The sequence below is a fragment of the Rhinolophus hipposideros genome (genome assembly GCF_964194185.1).
Source record: "Rhinolophus hipposideros genome assembly, chromosome: 11".
Taxonomy (NCBI): domain Eukaryota; kingdom Metazoa; phylum Chordata; class Mammalia; order Chiroptera; family Rhinolophidae; genus Rhinolophus; species Rhinolophus hipposideros.
Window position 1 is genome coordinate 7671996 of NC_138057.1, and position 17626 is coordinate 7689621.

Below are 17626 nucleotides of genomic sequence, written 5' to 3' on the forward strand. Positions count from 1 at the left end.
AACTTTGTAACTGAGTTGAAACTTTAGAGTTTTGGGTTGCTTCACCCTCCATCCTAAAGAATGCTGATAGGATGGGGTGAATAAAAGTTCTTTCACCTAAAAGTAGCTTTGCTTTTGTTTGAAGCGCCCGTGGACTAAGTGAGGACGACTCGAGAGCAAGTTAAGCAGGAGAAAAGAGTCATCGGCTAATGCAGATCAGGTTACAGCCCCCTTCACTTTGAAGAAATGTGGAGCAACTGGGGTGGACAAAGCAAACAGTTAAATCCAAGGAAAAGCTTTTATTTGCCTTTCATCTGCCTTGTAAAAATTTGCAAGGAGATGGAAAGAAAATCTGTGAGGTTGACTTTGGAGTTTCTTGGGCCAAAGGTGAGAAAACACAAATAAAACAATAAACTTTGCACGGATGAAAGAAGGCAGAATGACCTTCCCTTCTTGGGGGTGGGGCAGCGGGCAGTGGAGGTAGGAGGACAAGTTTAATGAAAGTTCCCTTTGCTTTCTTTCAATAAGCTAATGAAAGATGGACAATATCAACTGCTTAAGTACCATGAAAACTCCTACAGACTAAACATTTACCTTTTAACATACCTGCTGCACAGACTTATGATGCAGAAACAAGACCTGGTCTCTGGTTTTGTAATTTTGACATTTTGAAGGCTATGCCATAGTTCATGGAATTTAAACACTGCCATGATTTTCTTAGACTCGACATGAAACTTACTTCAAATCTGACAGTCTTATATGTGGAGAAAGGATGCCAAAAAATAAGTTAGGATTACTACATTACAATTTTCTCCCAAGAGTCAAAACACACTTCTCCCAAGAGTCAAAACCATTTCTAAAACCATTTGATTCATATACCACCGTCCTAACTTCTCTAATTTTCCCTCCATTTAGAAGAACCTTCTCTATATTAGGTCTGGGATTATCACAAAATGACACTCGAATTAAAAAAAAAAAAAGTTTTCTTTTGGGTGTTTGCATTTCATCAATGCTTAAATAGAAAGTGTACTTAAAACCTCCCGTATCTACACAAAGTTTACAGCTGTAGGGAGAGGGGACATAAGACGAAGGCCAGTAAAGGCTCTACCTAACCATGAACCTCGCCACCTCCAGCAGAATAAATATAGCCCAGATGATGCAATCTATACCCTCCTCCAGAGGCCCAGACATAAACAAAACTTCCCGGCTGCAGAAAGAGCTATGCTGAAAGGAATTTGACTTCCACAAAGACCCTTAGAATAAACTCACAATGATCCCGGCCGTCCAGGGGTTCAGGAGGAACACAGCACACACAAAAAACGTGCAGGCGAGCACCACGCTGATGGACAGCAAGAGCCAGTGGCGGAGCCCAATGTACTGCTCCCAGAAGAGGAAGGGGTAGCCGTTGGGGTAGCTGGGGAGCCCCAGGCTGGTGTAGTTGTTACAGATGGCTCGAACTTTTTCGATCGCTTCCACGAAGTCTGAGGTGTCACGCAGGCCGTTGAGGTAGAAAGGGAACTGGGCGTATTCGATGGGCTCTGCTGCTGGAACTGCACAGGGAAGGTGACAGGGAGAGAGCCATGGGTAAGAGGCTCCTTGCAATACTGAGAAAGGCAAAGGGTTGTGACCCAGGCACAGAAGAGATGTGACAAATTCCCATGATTGGCCATACCACACGTGTGTCCCTAGATTCTCCATAACTGCAATGAGCAGAGGAAGAACTCTACAAGAAAGTCCGCTTACTGCACTTGTTTCAACGTAAAGAACAAAGCAATACCAATGATAGAGTCTTCGGGTCTTTACAATTTTAGTCTTTGGTTTAAAATTTTTAAAAAAATTTTATTGGGGAATACTGGGGAACAGTGTGTTTCTCCAGGGCCCATCAGCTCCAAGTCATTGTCCTGCAATCTAGTTGTGGAGGACGCAGCTCCAAGTCCAGTTGCCGTTTTCAATCTTTAGTTGCAGCCCACCATCCCATGCGGGAATTGACTCAGCAACTTTGTTGTTGAGAGCTCATGCTCTAACCAACTGAGCCATCCGACTGCCCCTCCGGAAACTCAGCGGCAGCTCGTTGTCTTCAATCTAGTTGAAGGCGCAGCTCACTGGCCCATGTGGGAATCGAACCTGCAACCCTGCTGTTAAGAGCTCGCGCTCTAATAAACTGAGCCATCCGGCCACCCCTGGTTTAAAATTTTTTAAGCAGTAATCAACCTTTGACTTTTTTGGGGGGGTGGGAGGGGAAGTCTGTGATCTGTGTATTTATTTAACCTTTGATTTCAATGTTCTAGAAGCAGTCACTCTTGTAATGGGTCTAAACAACTTAGGAATTCAATTGTGGGAACATTTTTTGTTCAACTGACACAGGCGAAAATACTACGTTCAAACTGTTTCACTCAATCACTTATGAGAACAAAATAACTCGAAAGTCATGCTTTACTGAGAAAAATCCTTAACTTTCTTATCCTTTTAGTGATCTAACACACTTAAACCTTCCATGCTTCTTTTTCAATGCAATGCTAAGTCTTCAGCAGCAGGGGAAGAAATCCGTACACAACAAGCATTTAGTTACTGCCGTTGTGTGTTCCAGACCCTTTGGGGTCATTCAGTTGACTTGCTAAACATGATTTGCCCTATTATAATCTCAACTATAAATTTTCATTAAGACAAGCCTTGGCTGCTTGCCACAAAGCTCTGGGGTTTAGATTGGGGGACGCACAACCCGCTTGCTCTCCAGCCATGTTTGCAAACGGACCTGTCTCCTTTCTCACGTCTTCCCGCGGCCTCGTATCCAAGGTATAAGCTAATCGTATCTCTAACATAAATGCAAATTAAACTTACACAGAACCATCTTTCAAAGTCAGGGCAGAGAGGGGAAAGGGAGAGGATGATGCTGTGTACAGACTTTTCTGCTCCGCCTTAAACAGCTTTGACAGAGTACAGGTGCTTGGTGGCTTAGGAATGACCCAACTTGCCAAAAATCCCTTCAACACCAGAGTTGACAAAGTTAAGATAAACATATAATCCCCAGCGATAAAACTTTGCAATAGTAAAATAACACTCAACCTGGAGGCGTCCCCAGCTTTCACAAGGAACAGCTGGCACTCAGAGAGATGCCTGGTGGATGTCTTAGAGTTAACGCTACAAACGGAGATTAGAGACTCTTATTTCTCAATGTGATAGAGCACGGGTTGTATTCCATTACACATCCTCATCTGTCTCCCAGAGTTTTAAACTAAAAGAAATGGATTGTTCTGTTTACACTTTTGAACCCTGGGCAGCGTCAGCCGACGAGAGCTGTGACCAAGCTGGGAAGCACAGAGCAAGACGGCTCCATAGGCTCTCAGGCCCTGGATGGAGGCTACTTACTTCTCAGCCTGGTTTCTGGCATGTAGTCAGCTTTGTCGTGGACCCACTCCGGGCGGTGAGGCCGGATGTTGGCCTGGGAGGCGGCATAAGCCACGGGGTCGTTACTGACCCATGCAGTCAGGTAGATGTAGAACGCGCTGGGATTGATGATGCCATCTGCATCCACCAGGCGCCGTTTAGTCAACTGCAAAATGGGAAGAACAGAGGCCTTTCATGAGGGGCTTGGGGGCAAACACACTCCTGCCGAGGGAGAGAAGAGGCAGAGCCCGGCACCAGCATTCGTAACAAACACTAGGATACCCAATGTTTGCGAGGATAGAAAATCCCATCCGAACACCTTTGGTTTCTCTCAAAATGCACTGCTCAGAAGATGCAAAAATCGGAGTGTTTATAACATAGAGTTCTGCAGATGGCCTGGGAATCAACTGAACCAATTAAATCTGAATGCTAAAAGACTGTCTGCAGCCAAGGCGGAGAATGAACAATCTGGAGAAACATATTTATAGGAGGGGAGGGGGGGAAACCTGGCAAGAATCCCCATACACGTCTGTGTGCAGTTAACCTCTGCTGTTAACACTGAAGGAAATGCCACCCAGTAAATGGAGGAGAGCTATAAAAATAAAACAACATCTGTATAAATTTTGCTAACACTAGCCTCCTATGACCTGTGTATTCAAAAAATGCCCATCGCCAGAAAGTGGAGGGGACTGGCGCACAGCCAGTCTTTCTGGGTAATCTTATTTCTGAGAGACGTGGTCACAAGGAGGACGCCACATCCTATGCTGACCAAATACTAGCTCCCTCTCAAGTAGGTCTGGAGGGCTCCGTATAGGTGAAAAACACTGAGACAGGTACACACACACGTATATTTTTTTTCCTGTTTACATTCAGGCCTGGTTCCAATGGTTTTGGTCTTTTTTAACAAAATGAAAAACACCAGTGACAGCAGTTAACAGAGAAAGAGTGAAGGAAGAAAGAGAGGAGGAGAGAACTAAATTTCAGAGATCTGGATTCAATTAATCCACAGGATATGTAACAACTGTATGTCTTCAAGCCGTCTCTGGAATTACATAGTACAGCTCATGGCCTCCGTGCATGCAGCACCCTTTTCTCCCTCCCAGGCAGAGGAAATGACGGGTGTGTGTGTGGGGGGGTGCTGGCCCAATCAATCACTTTTCTCCCATGGCATCCCTGGCCCCTGAAGCCCAACCCAGCCCCCGGGCATCCCCTGCTATCTCTCAGGGGATATCTGCCCACATCCTTGTCAAAAGTGACAGCATGCTGCATGCTGCCGTAAAGAACCGAGTTCACACTCCATAATAACTCTGAACAATGTACTTTGTAAATCTGTCACCTTTAATGCCAGCAAAAAAGGGGAGACAATAAACAGAGCTGCTGGGAAGATCATTAGCATGACGGTTTTCTGCCTGAAGGTGAAGCGAGCAAGCTACAAAGAGCAGAGGAAACAGGATCTGGGAAAGCCAGTAGTAGTGTTGGACTCATTTGAAATCTGAAGGGTCCAAACACACTCACCAACACGCCTAAGGAATCAAAAGGGATATGCTGGAATCAAAGTGTCACAGTGAAGGTACACATGCAGTTGGAGTTTAACTACCAAATAGGAACAGCTCTTGTTACTAAGGGGTGTGAGCAGAACTGTGAGTCTGCTCAGATTCCAAGGATTTGCATTTCCGTATGTTTTGTGTTCTCCTTCTCTATTCCTAGAGCCAGGATGACCCAAATGAATCAAATGCAGCAAATCCTCCCATTCTTCTAGTAACCTCTCTGATCTCCTATTCTATCCACCCCAATTTCTGCTCACTCAAATGACTGCTACCCAATGACTCCATCTTTTCAAATTTGATACAATCAAGACCAAGGCGGTAACAAGTATTAGAATTCAAAAAGAACAATACAACACAGCATTTCTAACATGGAAAGAAGCCTCGACTGCACTTTGTTCTGACAACTGCGCTGAAGGTAGGCAACACACTTGTCCCCATTTGACAGATGGGCAAAGTGAGGCTTTCCAGTTGCCTGAGGCCACACAATTAGCTGGTGGGATGAAGTGAATTAGAGCCAATTCAATTTCTTCCAGCCCAATGGGTCAGGTCTCCAGAAAGCATAGGCTAAGATCAGTATGGCAGCTGCTGGGCCCACAGCTCTCACCAGTGCCCTTGGGAACCTCACCGTGTAGGGCAGTGAGAGTACCTGACTGATGTCAATGGGTTTATCGCGGCTGCCAGTCTGCACCAGGAGTTTGTAAGCAAGGACTCCATCATCGGATCCATTCTTGTAATTGTTTGGCATGATTTTCCCAGTTTCCCAGTCACTGTCGAATGCATCCTGAAGTCCTGAAAAAGAAAAGTGTGTGTAATACGTTATAACTCTTCACGGGAACGATCCTCGTCCTCCCAGGGTGGCTGAGGACCAAGAATAGCACACGGCTGTGTGGGACATCCACCCAGATCATTGTGTGTTCTACTTGTATTCCACTTCAGGTGATAACATTAGATTTTTCATGAATGAACTTCAGATAGCTACTAACCATTCCTTCAAAGGTGGAAGAGGAGAATATTTATTTCTAGGAAACAAATACACGTTTTACCTTAAAAAACACTCCTTTTCCTCCATGACTATTCCAAAACAAAGCAAGAGACAGAGCACGAGAGAGCTGGCTGGCTGGCAAGGAAGACACCAGGCTCATTAACTGTTTCATGCCACTGTCGGGTGCTGAGCCATGGATTCTTCAATACATCCAGAAATTCCACCGGGAGGGGAAAAACACATTCAAATTCCCAACTTCAAACAGCAACTCAGCTGCTTCAAGCCCAGGGTGAGTGAACACGATTCTGTCAATTTGTTCCATCTGTTCAACTTGTGGAGCTAATACAAGTTGTGGGATCTGCTGCCAGGTTGTGTAAAGATCACAGCCAACACCTATTCACTCTCGACTGTTCTCTTCCTCTTTGCCACCCTTCCTTAGAAGAGGGGGTGTGGAGGAGAGGGCAGGCAGGGAGCTTGTGCGCGCGTGTGTGCAGAGGGAAATACCTCACAGGGTAAATTTGGATCAGATTGAGAACAGGAAGCCACAGGCCAATACAAGGGGGCTCTGTGAGAACAGATGACAAACCGCAAGCCCGGGGAGGGAAAGGAAAGAGCTTTCTGGGTTTGGGGGATGGGCGAGCCCACCAGCCCACCACACACAGCTGTGCTTGGCCTCTGTAATCAAAACCATCATTACAGACCTGACGGTTTGGCTACAGCTGTAAGGAGATAAGCGTGTGGAAGAGAAAACAGGGCCCTGGTGACCTGGCCTTGGGGTCTGAGCCATCCCAGTGTGCACACACTCTCCTCTGACACCCCCACCCTCTTTCCATTGCCCTCCTTCCCCCAAATCACCTCCCAAGTAGAGCTCCTGAGCCCCAGCAGCTCAGGAGACCACATCTTTTGAACAAGCTGCGCATGCATGGGTCATACGTGGCCAGTAAGGAGAAGGGTTTATTTCATTTCGCGATATGCCTTGAGTGACTTCAAAGACTCCCCCTTTTCCCCCAAAATGGGTTCCATTAGTGGAAATGGTTAAGCTCCTGGGGTTCGCAGTAAGGGGGGGACGGGAGGGGGAGCCGTGAAGCACAGGATCCTGCCCCCCCTTTAAACGAAACCTTCCTTTCGACATGGCTGTGGGCATTGTTTTTATATGAACAATTTGGGGGTGAGGTCTGTGGGCTCAGTGGTAAAAGAAGGGCCTGTTAGGGGGTGAGAGTGGGGGGCGGCAGGCAGGGAGACCACCAGGACGGTGCACCCCCAATGCTCACACAGACTGTTTTTCATAGCAATGCAGGCACACAAGCTGTATTGAACAGATGTTATTTTATTACCTAAAGCCTTTTTTTTGTTTTTGAAAAAAATAAACAGGAGGGGAAAAACAACCCCACTCCCCTAAAAAAGGAGGCCTGGTCTGTTTTCCTCCCCATAATAGAATTTTCATCACGTCATGGCTTCTGTGGCCCTTTAACCCTTTCCCTCTTGATCTGTTGATCCTAAGGAGCTGCTTGTGCTAAGCGTGCACTGGGCTGTCTAAGCATTTTACTCCAATTACCCCTCACTTAATTCCTACAACAACCTTGTGAGATGGCCCTGCTAGTACCAGTGTTCGCTTGTTACAGATGAGGAAACTGAGGCTTGGAAAGGTCAAGTCACTGGATGAGGGCCACTAGGAGGCAAGTGTTGGAGGTGAGCTTCCGCTCAGGCAGCCTGATTGCAGAGTTGGCCTGAACCACTGATGCTCTAAATTGCCCCGAACACACTATGGTGCCGAGGAAGGATTTGTGGAAGACACAAGATGAGCAGAATTAACTTGAGAACCAACGATGTCTAGTGGCAAACCGTGGGTCTCACAACTCTGCGTGCAGTTTTAATATACTTGTGCACTAAGAATTTTGGGACACCCTAGAGTGAAACAAAGATAGAAAGATCCAATTTGGGAGGTGCACCTTCCTGGCAATTCAGGTCAATTCATCATCCATGCTGCAGGCCCCCAGGGACATTCTACTTGGAATACAAAGATGAACGAGAAATAGTCACTGACTTTACAGGAGAAGTTAAGTCCTTATAATTAGCATATTATTTTCTGACTAATTACCAAAAGCTCAAGTAACAGTGGGCTGGCACACATAATATGATTCTGGACACGAAACAAGGGACAAGGATTTGATCCACTGCGCCCTGGCCAACATTTTATATTCCAACACATGTACCCTGTAGTAAAGAACTGTGACTTTTTATCTCTTTTACAGCAAAACATGAAGAGTTTTTGTAGAACTCTCCTCATTTTAAATATTTTATACTAAAAATTATTTCCTGGTGAAAAATTCTGAGCTAACTATCCCAATTGCCAATTTTTGTTTGATAGGGGACCCAGAAAAGAAAACATTAATTTAAATGTGATTTGCATAATTCAGTGTGAAATATAAATGAACACCATTTGTACATAATGCACAGGGTGCTGTTTATTTCCAACTTTATCTACATGTGTTTAAAGATGACATGTGGGACAATTTCCATATTGCCATTTTATATTTTTAGGAGTTTAAAACCTCCCAACTATTGAAATGTTGATAAAGACCAGTGGGGCGACATGGTTTTAAATGGTCATTCCATCAAAAAAAAACAATGAGGGTCCCATCACTTAACAACCACACAAAGTGTTTAGAAGGAAAGCTGATTCAAGGATAACTGCTTCCTTGCAGGAAATGTTCAAGGACCAAAGGAACTACTCAATAGGCCTGAAATACCTCTAGGCAGCCAACAGTCCCAGTGTGTGGCCATTCTGCCAGACCTCCTAAGAGTCAGATGCAGTTAGTTCTAAGGCTGGTTGGGACCCGGACTTGGGACCCGGACTTGGGTCTCGCGGGGTACTGTGTGTCCACTTTAGCAACCGAAGCATGATTGAAATGCATGTTTTAAAAAGAGTCTCAAGTCCATCGCTTCAGGTCTTTAGAGAGATGAAGTGTAAGGATAATTTACAATCCGCTATAAAAAAGTTAGCCTCTGCACTGCCTGGAGACAATACCCCTCCACCCGCTTCCCCAGCTCCGCCTAACATGCCATACTGAGCATCCTAAGGAATGGCTGAAGACGCTGAAATCAATTCTACAATAACCCTCCTTTGCTCTGATAGTGGCAGTGCACTGCAGATCTCTTTGTCATTTGTGGCGAGTTATTTGCATGTCTTTGGCCAATGGGGGAGGGGGGTGAAAAGCAGGGACTCTCTCGACTGTCTGGTTCTCTTTGACATTATTATCCAAAAAAATCACTGCTTCCCAAACCACTGTGAAAAATAAGACTTGGAAAAAATTCAAGCTACTCTCCCGAGCATGTCAGAAATAATACTAATATCATGTAGTTCTCTTTGCCTTCCTCAAAAAGAGATCAAATCATACAATGAACAAAATTCTAGGAACACAAGTCAAAGCCAGAAACTGTATTGAACAATTTTTAATATCACACTCAAGTTGTTTACCGTGTCATTCAAACTCATAAACTGGCTACTTAATCTTTACATACATGTGTATTGACTTAAGACCAAAAAAGGCACTTAAATCTGTGTTTAAACAAGTCTAATTAAGTGAGAAATTAAGACCATCATTTGGATAACTTAATCCAAAAAATGTTGGGAACCGTAATTATTTGGATATTTCAGTAATAGCATTTTTGCTTGAATTGTGGATAATTATCATGATTCTCCACTTCACTTTGCATGTGTCAACACAGAATAAATGAACAGATGTTCTTGGAATCACTGAATACATTCATATTCAGTCAGCAGTTAGGAGCAAATGCCGATCTTTTTTTTTCTCCAGCTGACTACTCTTGTTCGTAGAGATATTTCGAAGAGCAAGGTAAGAAGCTAAAAAGGCATTTTAAAGCAGGATTTGATTCTTTATAAAATACTGTGAGATGTGATTAAAATTAAGCATTTTAAGTTTACTTCATGGCATTTTAAGCAAAATCAAAAGATAGTCAAAATATGGAATTTTAAATTATATTCACCAATGATGCAAAATCTAGTGGTTGTAGTACGATGTAATTTGGCAATGAACCAGCCTAGAAATTCCATCAACACTTTCTTTCACTTAGTCACCAAACTAGACACCATCCTCTCAAAAAGAGCACTGGAATTATCCAGCTCCGTATTTTATAACATGCTTTCCCATTTCTTAATTGTGCACTCATAAATTCTTACCGAAGTTCCTGAATCACCCGACGAATTGTTGGCATTGTTTTAGAGGTAAAAAGCCAGTTTTGGGGAGGCTGCCCCAAAACTAGTCTACATAAGAAGCACTTTAAGCATGACTTAGAAGTCCACGAAACATGCCAGTGTTCCATTCTAATGTAACATTTGAATAAAGGGAACAAATGGGACTTGTGGGAGCTGAACACACCAAAGACCAAACGGTGAATGCTTACAAAGGACGAGCACCCTCTCGCAGCATCTTACCTTGAAGCCAGTCTCTGAAGTAGTGTAGCCACATTTTGGGAAGCTGTTTGTTTTCCTCCAACATGACATACTTCACGTTACTGAAACTCTTGTGAAGGTCGTAAAGTAAGTGCTGGATATTCGGGTAGTCCGCTTTCTGGGTGACTATGTACATGTTGTAGAAAGAAAAGTATTTGAACTGTGCAGCAATGAAGTCATATTCTCTGGTTTCCCGAGGCACAATGTCTGTGAGGTCCAGCCCATCGCGAACTCGGGTGGTCCCATAAAGGCTGACCCCTAGCAAGCCCAGGAAAAGAAGGATCACCACGACCTGCAACAGAAGAAGAGGCTTGAGGTCAGACCGACGGACATAACTCACTCTCCCTCGACAAGAAGAAGCTGCTGTTTGGTGTATGCGTCACTTTTAACTCCACACTGCCGCAGCACGGAGGGGTCGTTCTCCCAGAGGGAAAACCATAAAAATCAGTCATCACATGTTAAACAACCTCCAGAAGAATACAATATTTAAAATGTAAAGAGTTGATCTATACTCATAGAAACACTTGCTGTACAGAGATTCACTCCCGTAGAAGGCGGGCTCACTGCAAGGCTCCTCTGCTGCCAATGGACCGACTCTTTCGGAGGCATGAAATAGATCCCACCTGATTATTCCCAAGGAGCCAGTTCTCTCCCTACATGGAATCAGGAAGAGCATTCTGCTTGGGTACATTACCTTGGCTTTTGGTTTCAAGAGGAAAGGAGCATAGTGCCTCTCGGCAAACGAGGAGAGCGTCCACTTGGTACAAGGGGGCTCAAGGCAGTGCAGGCTGGAGTCGGAGAACTGGGACAGCAGGTCCCTCGTGGAACTGGTGCTCTCAGGGCTCTGGCAGCTGAGTGTGTCTTGCGTCAGTGTGACGGGCTGCACGGAGATCTCGGAGCGCGGCTCGGCGGTGGTGTAGTACACGTGCGTATGCGGGTCGTACTCCGTGCGGAGCTGCACGGTCGACTGCATGGTGATCTGGGTCTCATGGGCAAAGCTGTGGCTGCTGTAGGGCGGCGGAGGGCTGCCGCGGGCGCTAGCGTGAGTTTCCGAGTAGGCCTGGGGCTCCACCTGAATCACCCTGCCTACACAGGGGCTGAAAGAGGGGGAAATAAACGTGTCGCTGTGAAACAGGGAAGGGTGCTGTCACTTTGGCCAGTGACTGATAATACCCATGTTACACAGCTCTGATTTAGGAGAGAAACGGCATACCACTGAACTCCGCAAATATCACCTGAATTCTCTATCCGGACACAGACATGAATAAGTCAAAGGAGGTCAAATGAATGGCTGACCCTGAATTTGGCTTACAAAATCAAGTTCCATGCTGATGAACCCCTTCAAAGCGTAATTCCTTAAAACAAACAAACAAACAAAACACACACACAAAAAAAAACCACCCCAAGGGCTGTATTTATTCCAGGTGGGTAGTTTTGAACCTTTGTTCTGCCCTTATCTACAGATATGACACTCCCAACCATGAACAATAACAGTTCATGATAGAAATAATCACGTGTATCACCACCTCAAGTCTGTGAGAATGTTTCGCTTAGGGGTACAGAGAACCCCAGTAATTCTGACATGCCCCCCAAGGAAGTAACCTCTGTCCATTTTCTCCCCTACGTCCATCACACTGGTACAAGGCCTGTTAAGTGCATTTCTTTCCAAGTCCACAGACTACAGTGTTCTCAAAACACTACCACTCTGCACCAACAAATAAGGGCCACCGCAGCCAGAAAACGTACCTTGTAAAACAGCAGAAAATATCCAATCTCCTGTCCTCACGCCGATACAGATCCATGCTGAGAATTGCAGGAAAAATGAGCAGAACCATAGCAAAATTGAACACCACAACTACAGCCGCCTGGGACAGGGAGAAACACACAGAAAGTACAGGTCACCGATACGTCGCATCCCAGTCAGAGGATTGCTTTGAAAATAAAGATATTTTAAACATTTTTCTTTCACTTTCCTACTGAACTGTTTAAACTTGAAATAGATGTCAAAGTCTCTCATCGCTTTGCTTCTCTTTCATCATTAAGAGACCCTTTGACTGGACCATCATTCCGGTCCTTTCCATGGCTAATCATCCCATGAACCTGTAAGGTACAAATACAGGAACTAAGCTGGCATCTTGCTAGCAACCTAACCAGACCAAATCTACAAAAGCAGAACAGAGAAGATACTTGAGATGTTTTAATTTAAAACAAAAAGGAACGTTTCCCTCTCAGAACATGTCTAAGAGTTCGTGTTGCCTTGGTTTTAAACTCAGAAAATGTCTATGTAGAGTAGATCGAGTGTATCAAAATGTCACCTTTAAAACATGAAATAAAATTTCAAACACATCCCCTGAGGTTTTTAATAGGCACATTCCAAATAGCCTCTGGAGCAGCTTGTGGGGTATGTGAGTGCAGTCACATAAAAGGTCAAGGAGAGTTAAGCAGAAAGAAATTCCTGTGTGTGATTATAGTATGCAGAATAAATAAGTACAGATTCAAAAGTCACTCCATAACCTAGAGTAAACACAGGCTAGATTCTGTGGTGCCTTGGCAAATCTCCTGCTGACCCAGTAAAAATTACACAATTGGGCTGTTAATAGGAGAAAGCCAATAGAAGACAGTTGAAAGAGCTCTCCCGTTCACAAAAGCATGGAGAGAAGCAGCACAATAAAAAAGTGCAACTGGAATGCTAAGGAACCAAGAAACCACCAGAATTTTTTTTTTTTTTTGAAAATTCAAACCTCTTGTGAGGTTTTTCAAAGAACTGTTTAGTTCTAAAACCTTCTTAAACCGGGTACATGTCTCAGGGTGAGAGAAGAAAACCTGATCATAACTGACACATAAAATCGGAGGAAAACTTTGCAAAGCGCTTTGGATAGTAATTGTGCCTTTATGCTCAAGGTGAAATTGCAAACCTGAGTTCTGGAGAGATGCCTTTCAATAATTGGTTCTCTGTCAAGTCTACAAAACCAAAAAATAACCAAAAGGTTCTTTCGAAAAATGGCCTGACCCCTCCCTTCTTAAAAAGTCTGCCATGGAAATTCCTCATCAAGTCAAAATATATGAATGTGTTCACTTACCACCCTAACGTTAATAAGGTACTTTAAAATCCTACCCAATGGGGCTTATATTAATAAGCAAATCACTCTTTTGATTAGAGGATTCATCTAAGATACAAATACTTTAAAAAGACAAGGGGCAGCCGGTTTGTTCAGTGGTTAGAGCACAGTGCTCGTAACTCCAAGGTCACCGGTTCCATTCCCACATGGACCAGTGAGCTGCACCCTCCACAACTAGAGTGAAAACAACGGCTTGCCTTGGAGCTGATGGGTCCTGGAAAAACACACTGTTCCCCAATATTCCCCCAATAAAAATTAAAAGAAAAGAAAAAGAAAAGCCAGGGCATCGTGCTGGGTACTAGAGACAGATAAATACGACAAAATTCTGCCCTTAGCAACTGACACAGCCAGACCCCTAAACAGATGACAATTCAGGCTGATAAATGTAATAATAAAAGCATGCACAGGGTTCCACAGGTGGAGGTGCATGGGGGGGTGGGTGTGGGGGTGAGGACAGTGGCGGGAAGCTTCCTCAGGGAGACGCAGAAGACAAAAGGAGACTCGGGCAGGCCAAAAGGCAGTGTCTGAGGGACACACCTGGCACTGCTGGATTTAACACTCTATTCAGGGACGAGCAAGGAGAAAGGTGGAGCCAAGGAGAAAGGAGGAGCCATGGGAGATCAGGTGGCTACAGATGATATATTTAAGTCCTACGGCAACCAGGAGGCAGATATTCTATGACCTGATAAAGACCTCGTGGTGCAAAGGAGGGTCACCTGCGGGAGGTGAGGTTACCCCGTCAACGGGATTCAAACTCAGGTCCGATGCCTAAAGCCTCAGCCAGACTGAGACCTGTTAGATCCAGTCACCTCCTGAGGGGAGGGACATAGGCTGGGTTAGGACTCGTGACCAAGCAGACAATAGGGATGCTGTGTCTGATTTTCCAGGAAAGCTTAATCCTTGGGATCGAATCCTTTTAGCTCTTTCTTTACTAGTCATGTCTAGAATTCAGGAGCGTAATGCTCAGACAAACTCTGGGCATCTCGGTTTGAACAACAGTTCCTAAGGACGAGGGCAGAGACTGAAAAGACAAGCACACAGGTGGACATACACTGGCGAGACAGACACCGATACTTTCCATAAGGGTTGGGGAATGTGTCTGATACCAGCCTTATCCAACGAACAAGTCTGATGGGCCTCTTTTTTGCTCTGTCTTGGTGGAAATGGAGCAATGAGAGCAGCAGACCAAAGCAGTGTCCCATCTAACTAAACTCACTGACAAATGACGTAATACATACACAGAGAGGACCTTTTCTGACGAGAAAACAGCAGAACTTCAACACCCCCTAAAGTGCACCCAAATAGTAAAAACAAACAGCAAGAAATTCTCAGTACAGAAGAAGTGGAGCAAAGGAGAGTTTAAGAAATTGTAAGGAAATCTGAAAGGATGACGGGGAGGGTTGTGCACTGTCAATCAGTTCTAATTGCTATGCTTAAAGGAAACGTCCCACTCCCTGCTAAGCACCTAAGGTGGCCCCACTGAGATACTTGCAGAGCACAGAGACGCACTGGCCCTGCCTAGAGGGGCCCTCATCTAAAGCCTCTGGCCATTTGGAACAATAAGGCATTCTGTTCCGGGAGTTTCACTGAAGAACAAACACCATTCAGTTACCATCAGTTCCCAAAGAATCACAGTAGTGCCATGCTTTCTGGTACAGAGGTGGCATTTGGACAGATGGATGGAGAATGACAAAGAGGTGTGGGGCAGTTTCTTTGTGGGGAAAAATTCTATATATTTTGGTAAGGCTACAAAATTGGAAAAGTTCCACAGGGAAAATTCCTAAATTCACATAGGTTCATTATCGGATAGAACCTCTTTGGGTCTTTCTCTTTTGATGCTTACTCTGTAGCATCCTGAAAATACAAACACAAGTGAATAACCAGAATCACAACTTAACACAGTTCACTAAAGGTAAGAGAAGCTATGTAATGGTCAATTTCGACTGTCAATACATTTCAAAGCATTAAAATATCTGATAACTACTGCCAAACTCATGGTGCATTCTCTTTTTTTTTCTTGCACTTTCTTCTTTTTGGGGGGTGGGGGGTTTGTTTCTTTGACAGAGAATGAGCAGTGTCATGGGAAGCTATTCTTTAATAAATGAGGACTCCTGGAAGCCACAGAAGCAACTTTCTAAAGTGACACTGCAGAGCCTTGGAATAGAAATGCAAGACAGACAGTACTCATTTCATCTCCGTCAGGTACTTACCTTGAGAGAACTTAGCGTACTGGATTTTCTAAAAGACGCAAGGAAAACTCATGTAGCGTTTCAGACCACCACACCATAGGATACCATTAAAGGAGAGTATGCCTTGATGAATCATCAGTGTGTACTGAGAGAGGACGAGAGAAAATGAGAGAGGACAAGAAGAAAAGAAGGAGTGTGAGGCAGAGCAGACAAAGAACAGTGAGGGGAAAGGTGAGCAGGAAGGAGAGAGGCAGGAGCAAGTGTCCCACTGCTAGGAGACTCTAGAACAACTTCTCAGTGTCAGAATCTGCTGCAGATGAAACAAGAACAAGACATCAAAGGGAGCTGTGCAGATACGTGCCCATGTAAAATGGCATTCTAAAGCTTCAGCTGTACCAATTAATTCAGCAGTCATCTTTTCATTATCTTCCGTATTATTAAGCAGTTAGACCTCTTTTCATTTTCTTGAGCTTCCATCCCAGTTTCAGGTTTAACTTCATCCACTTATTCATTTACTTTTTCTATTTATATTTATATATGTAACAAAAATAAACTTTTTTTTTTTTTTTTTTTTTTTTAGTATTTCTTCTTTGGGGAGCTGGTGGTTGCAGTGATTGGTACAGAATCTTTTTTCATGTTATATCTAACACTAAATATTAAACAAGTCTAGTGTCCCAGCCACAGTAGGATCATTAGTTGCTTAGGTCTTTTATCAGCAATTAGCAAAATGGAATTCAAATATGAAGACTAAATAGGTTGACAAAAATAAAAACAGAAGCCTAATCTACAATTTGTCAATTTCTCTTCAAGGTCACCATGATTAAAGAGAGTAGTATAAGTAAGCTGAGTGGGGTAACAGTTTAAAAAGTGACATCAAAAGTAGTTTCCTTTAAAAAGCTGACCATCTCATGAATTACATATCATATTGTAAAAGAAAAAGAAACGAAGAAAGGGAATGCCACTGCTCCGTTACTATGTCTTGGAAAACAGTGGAAGCTTTCAAATTTGAATTTAGTTCACAAAACTTCAATACCATCTGTGAGATATCAAAATCCTAAACCATCTCAGGCGCAGGACGACCACAAAGTGGCCAAGTAGCGGTCCTTATCTTCTGCCCTGATGGATGTCTGGGTTCCTGCAGGTTTCCGGCAGCTGCGAGCCATGCCAGTGCTTTAGGCCAAGCACAGACTGACCAAGGCTGCAGCCCCAGTCTTAAGAAGTCTCCATACTTACAATTCACATAAGCTGGCTCTTTGTTTAAAAAAATATCTTGATAGCCTCTCGGTGTGAAAGGCGCTGGTTTGGAAGGAGAGAGCGGAACAATGCAGGAGCCAAACTGCTCTGCATAAAGCAGGGAGAGGAATTGGGGGTTTTCTTGGGCAGCCTGAGAGGGGAGTCTGGGACCAAAAGGAAAGAGAAGAGGAGAAAGGAGAGTCTATGGAAACTAAGTAAGGAAAGGAGGTGGTGAGAGCCCCAACAAACCCTTCTGCAGGCGAAACCGGCCCGTACGTTCTCACAGTGGCATCTAATATTCAAGTTTAAGCTGTCGCCTCGCCTAGGCTACACGGCAGCCTCCTCTTGTCAGTGAGGTCTGCTCTACACAGCTGCCTTGTGTTGAGGCTGCTTTAAGGAACTGCGGAGACGGTGGCATGCCTGAGGAGGGAACGCAGAAACGCAGGGGGCTTTTAAGGCAGGAATGGACAAGAAGAGGGTTGTGCTGTGGACAAGTCAGAGGCCTCCTGCCATCTGGAATAGGGCTTCTTGTTGTCCCACAGGGAGTGGCCCTGGGACCATTTCAGTTGGACAATGAAGGCAAGGCCAAGTCCGTAAGGCACCAGGTCCTGACGATACCCAGGCCATGGGCATCAGGGCTCCGGGCTTACAAAGAAGGAAAGGACCCTGAACCTTTTTAGAGGGAATGTCAGGGTTCCTGCTTAAAGAAGCATCTGCCC

The 17626-nt window shown here is 44.5% G+C and overlaps 1 protein-coding gene across 1 annotated transcript in view; it reads right to left on the reverse strand.

Moving 5' to 3' along the window:
• Positions 1 to 17626, reverse strand: part of PTCH1 (patched 1) — a 60065-nt gene that overhangs the window by 13381 nt on the left and 29058 nt on the right. The window contains exons 13-18 of the mRNA XM_081067315.1: positions 12113 to 12231; positions 11061 to 11463; positions 10349 to 10658; positions 5557 to 5699; positions 3346 to 3529; positions 1249 to 1529 (exon numbers count right to left, since the gene is read on the reverse strand). Coding sequence (XP_080923441.1) covers positions 1249 to 1529; positions 3346 to 3529; positions 5557 to 5699; positions 10349 to 10658; positions 11061 to 11463; positions 12113 to 12231 — 1440 coding nt within the window. The remainder of the gene's footprint in view (positions 1 to 1248; positions 1530 to 3345; positions 3530 to 5556; positions 5700 to 10348; positions 10659 to 11060; positions 11464 to 12112; positions 12232 to 17626) is intronic.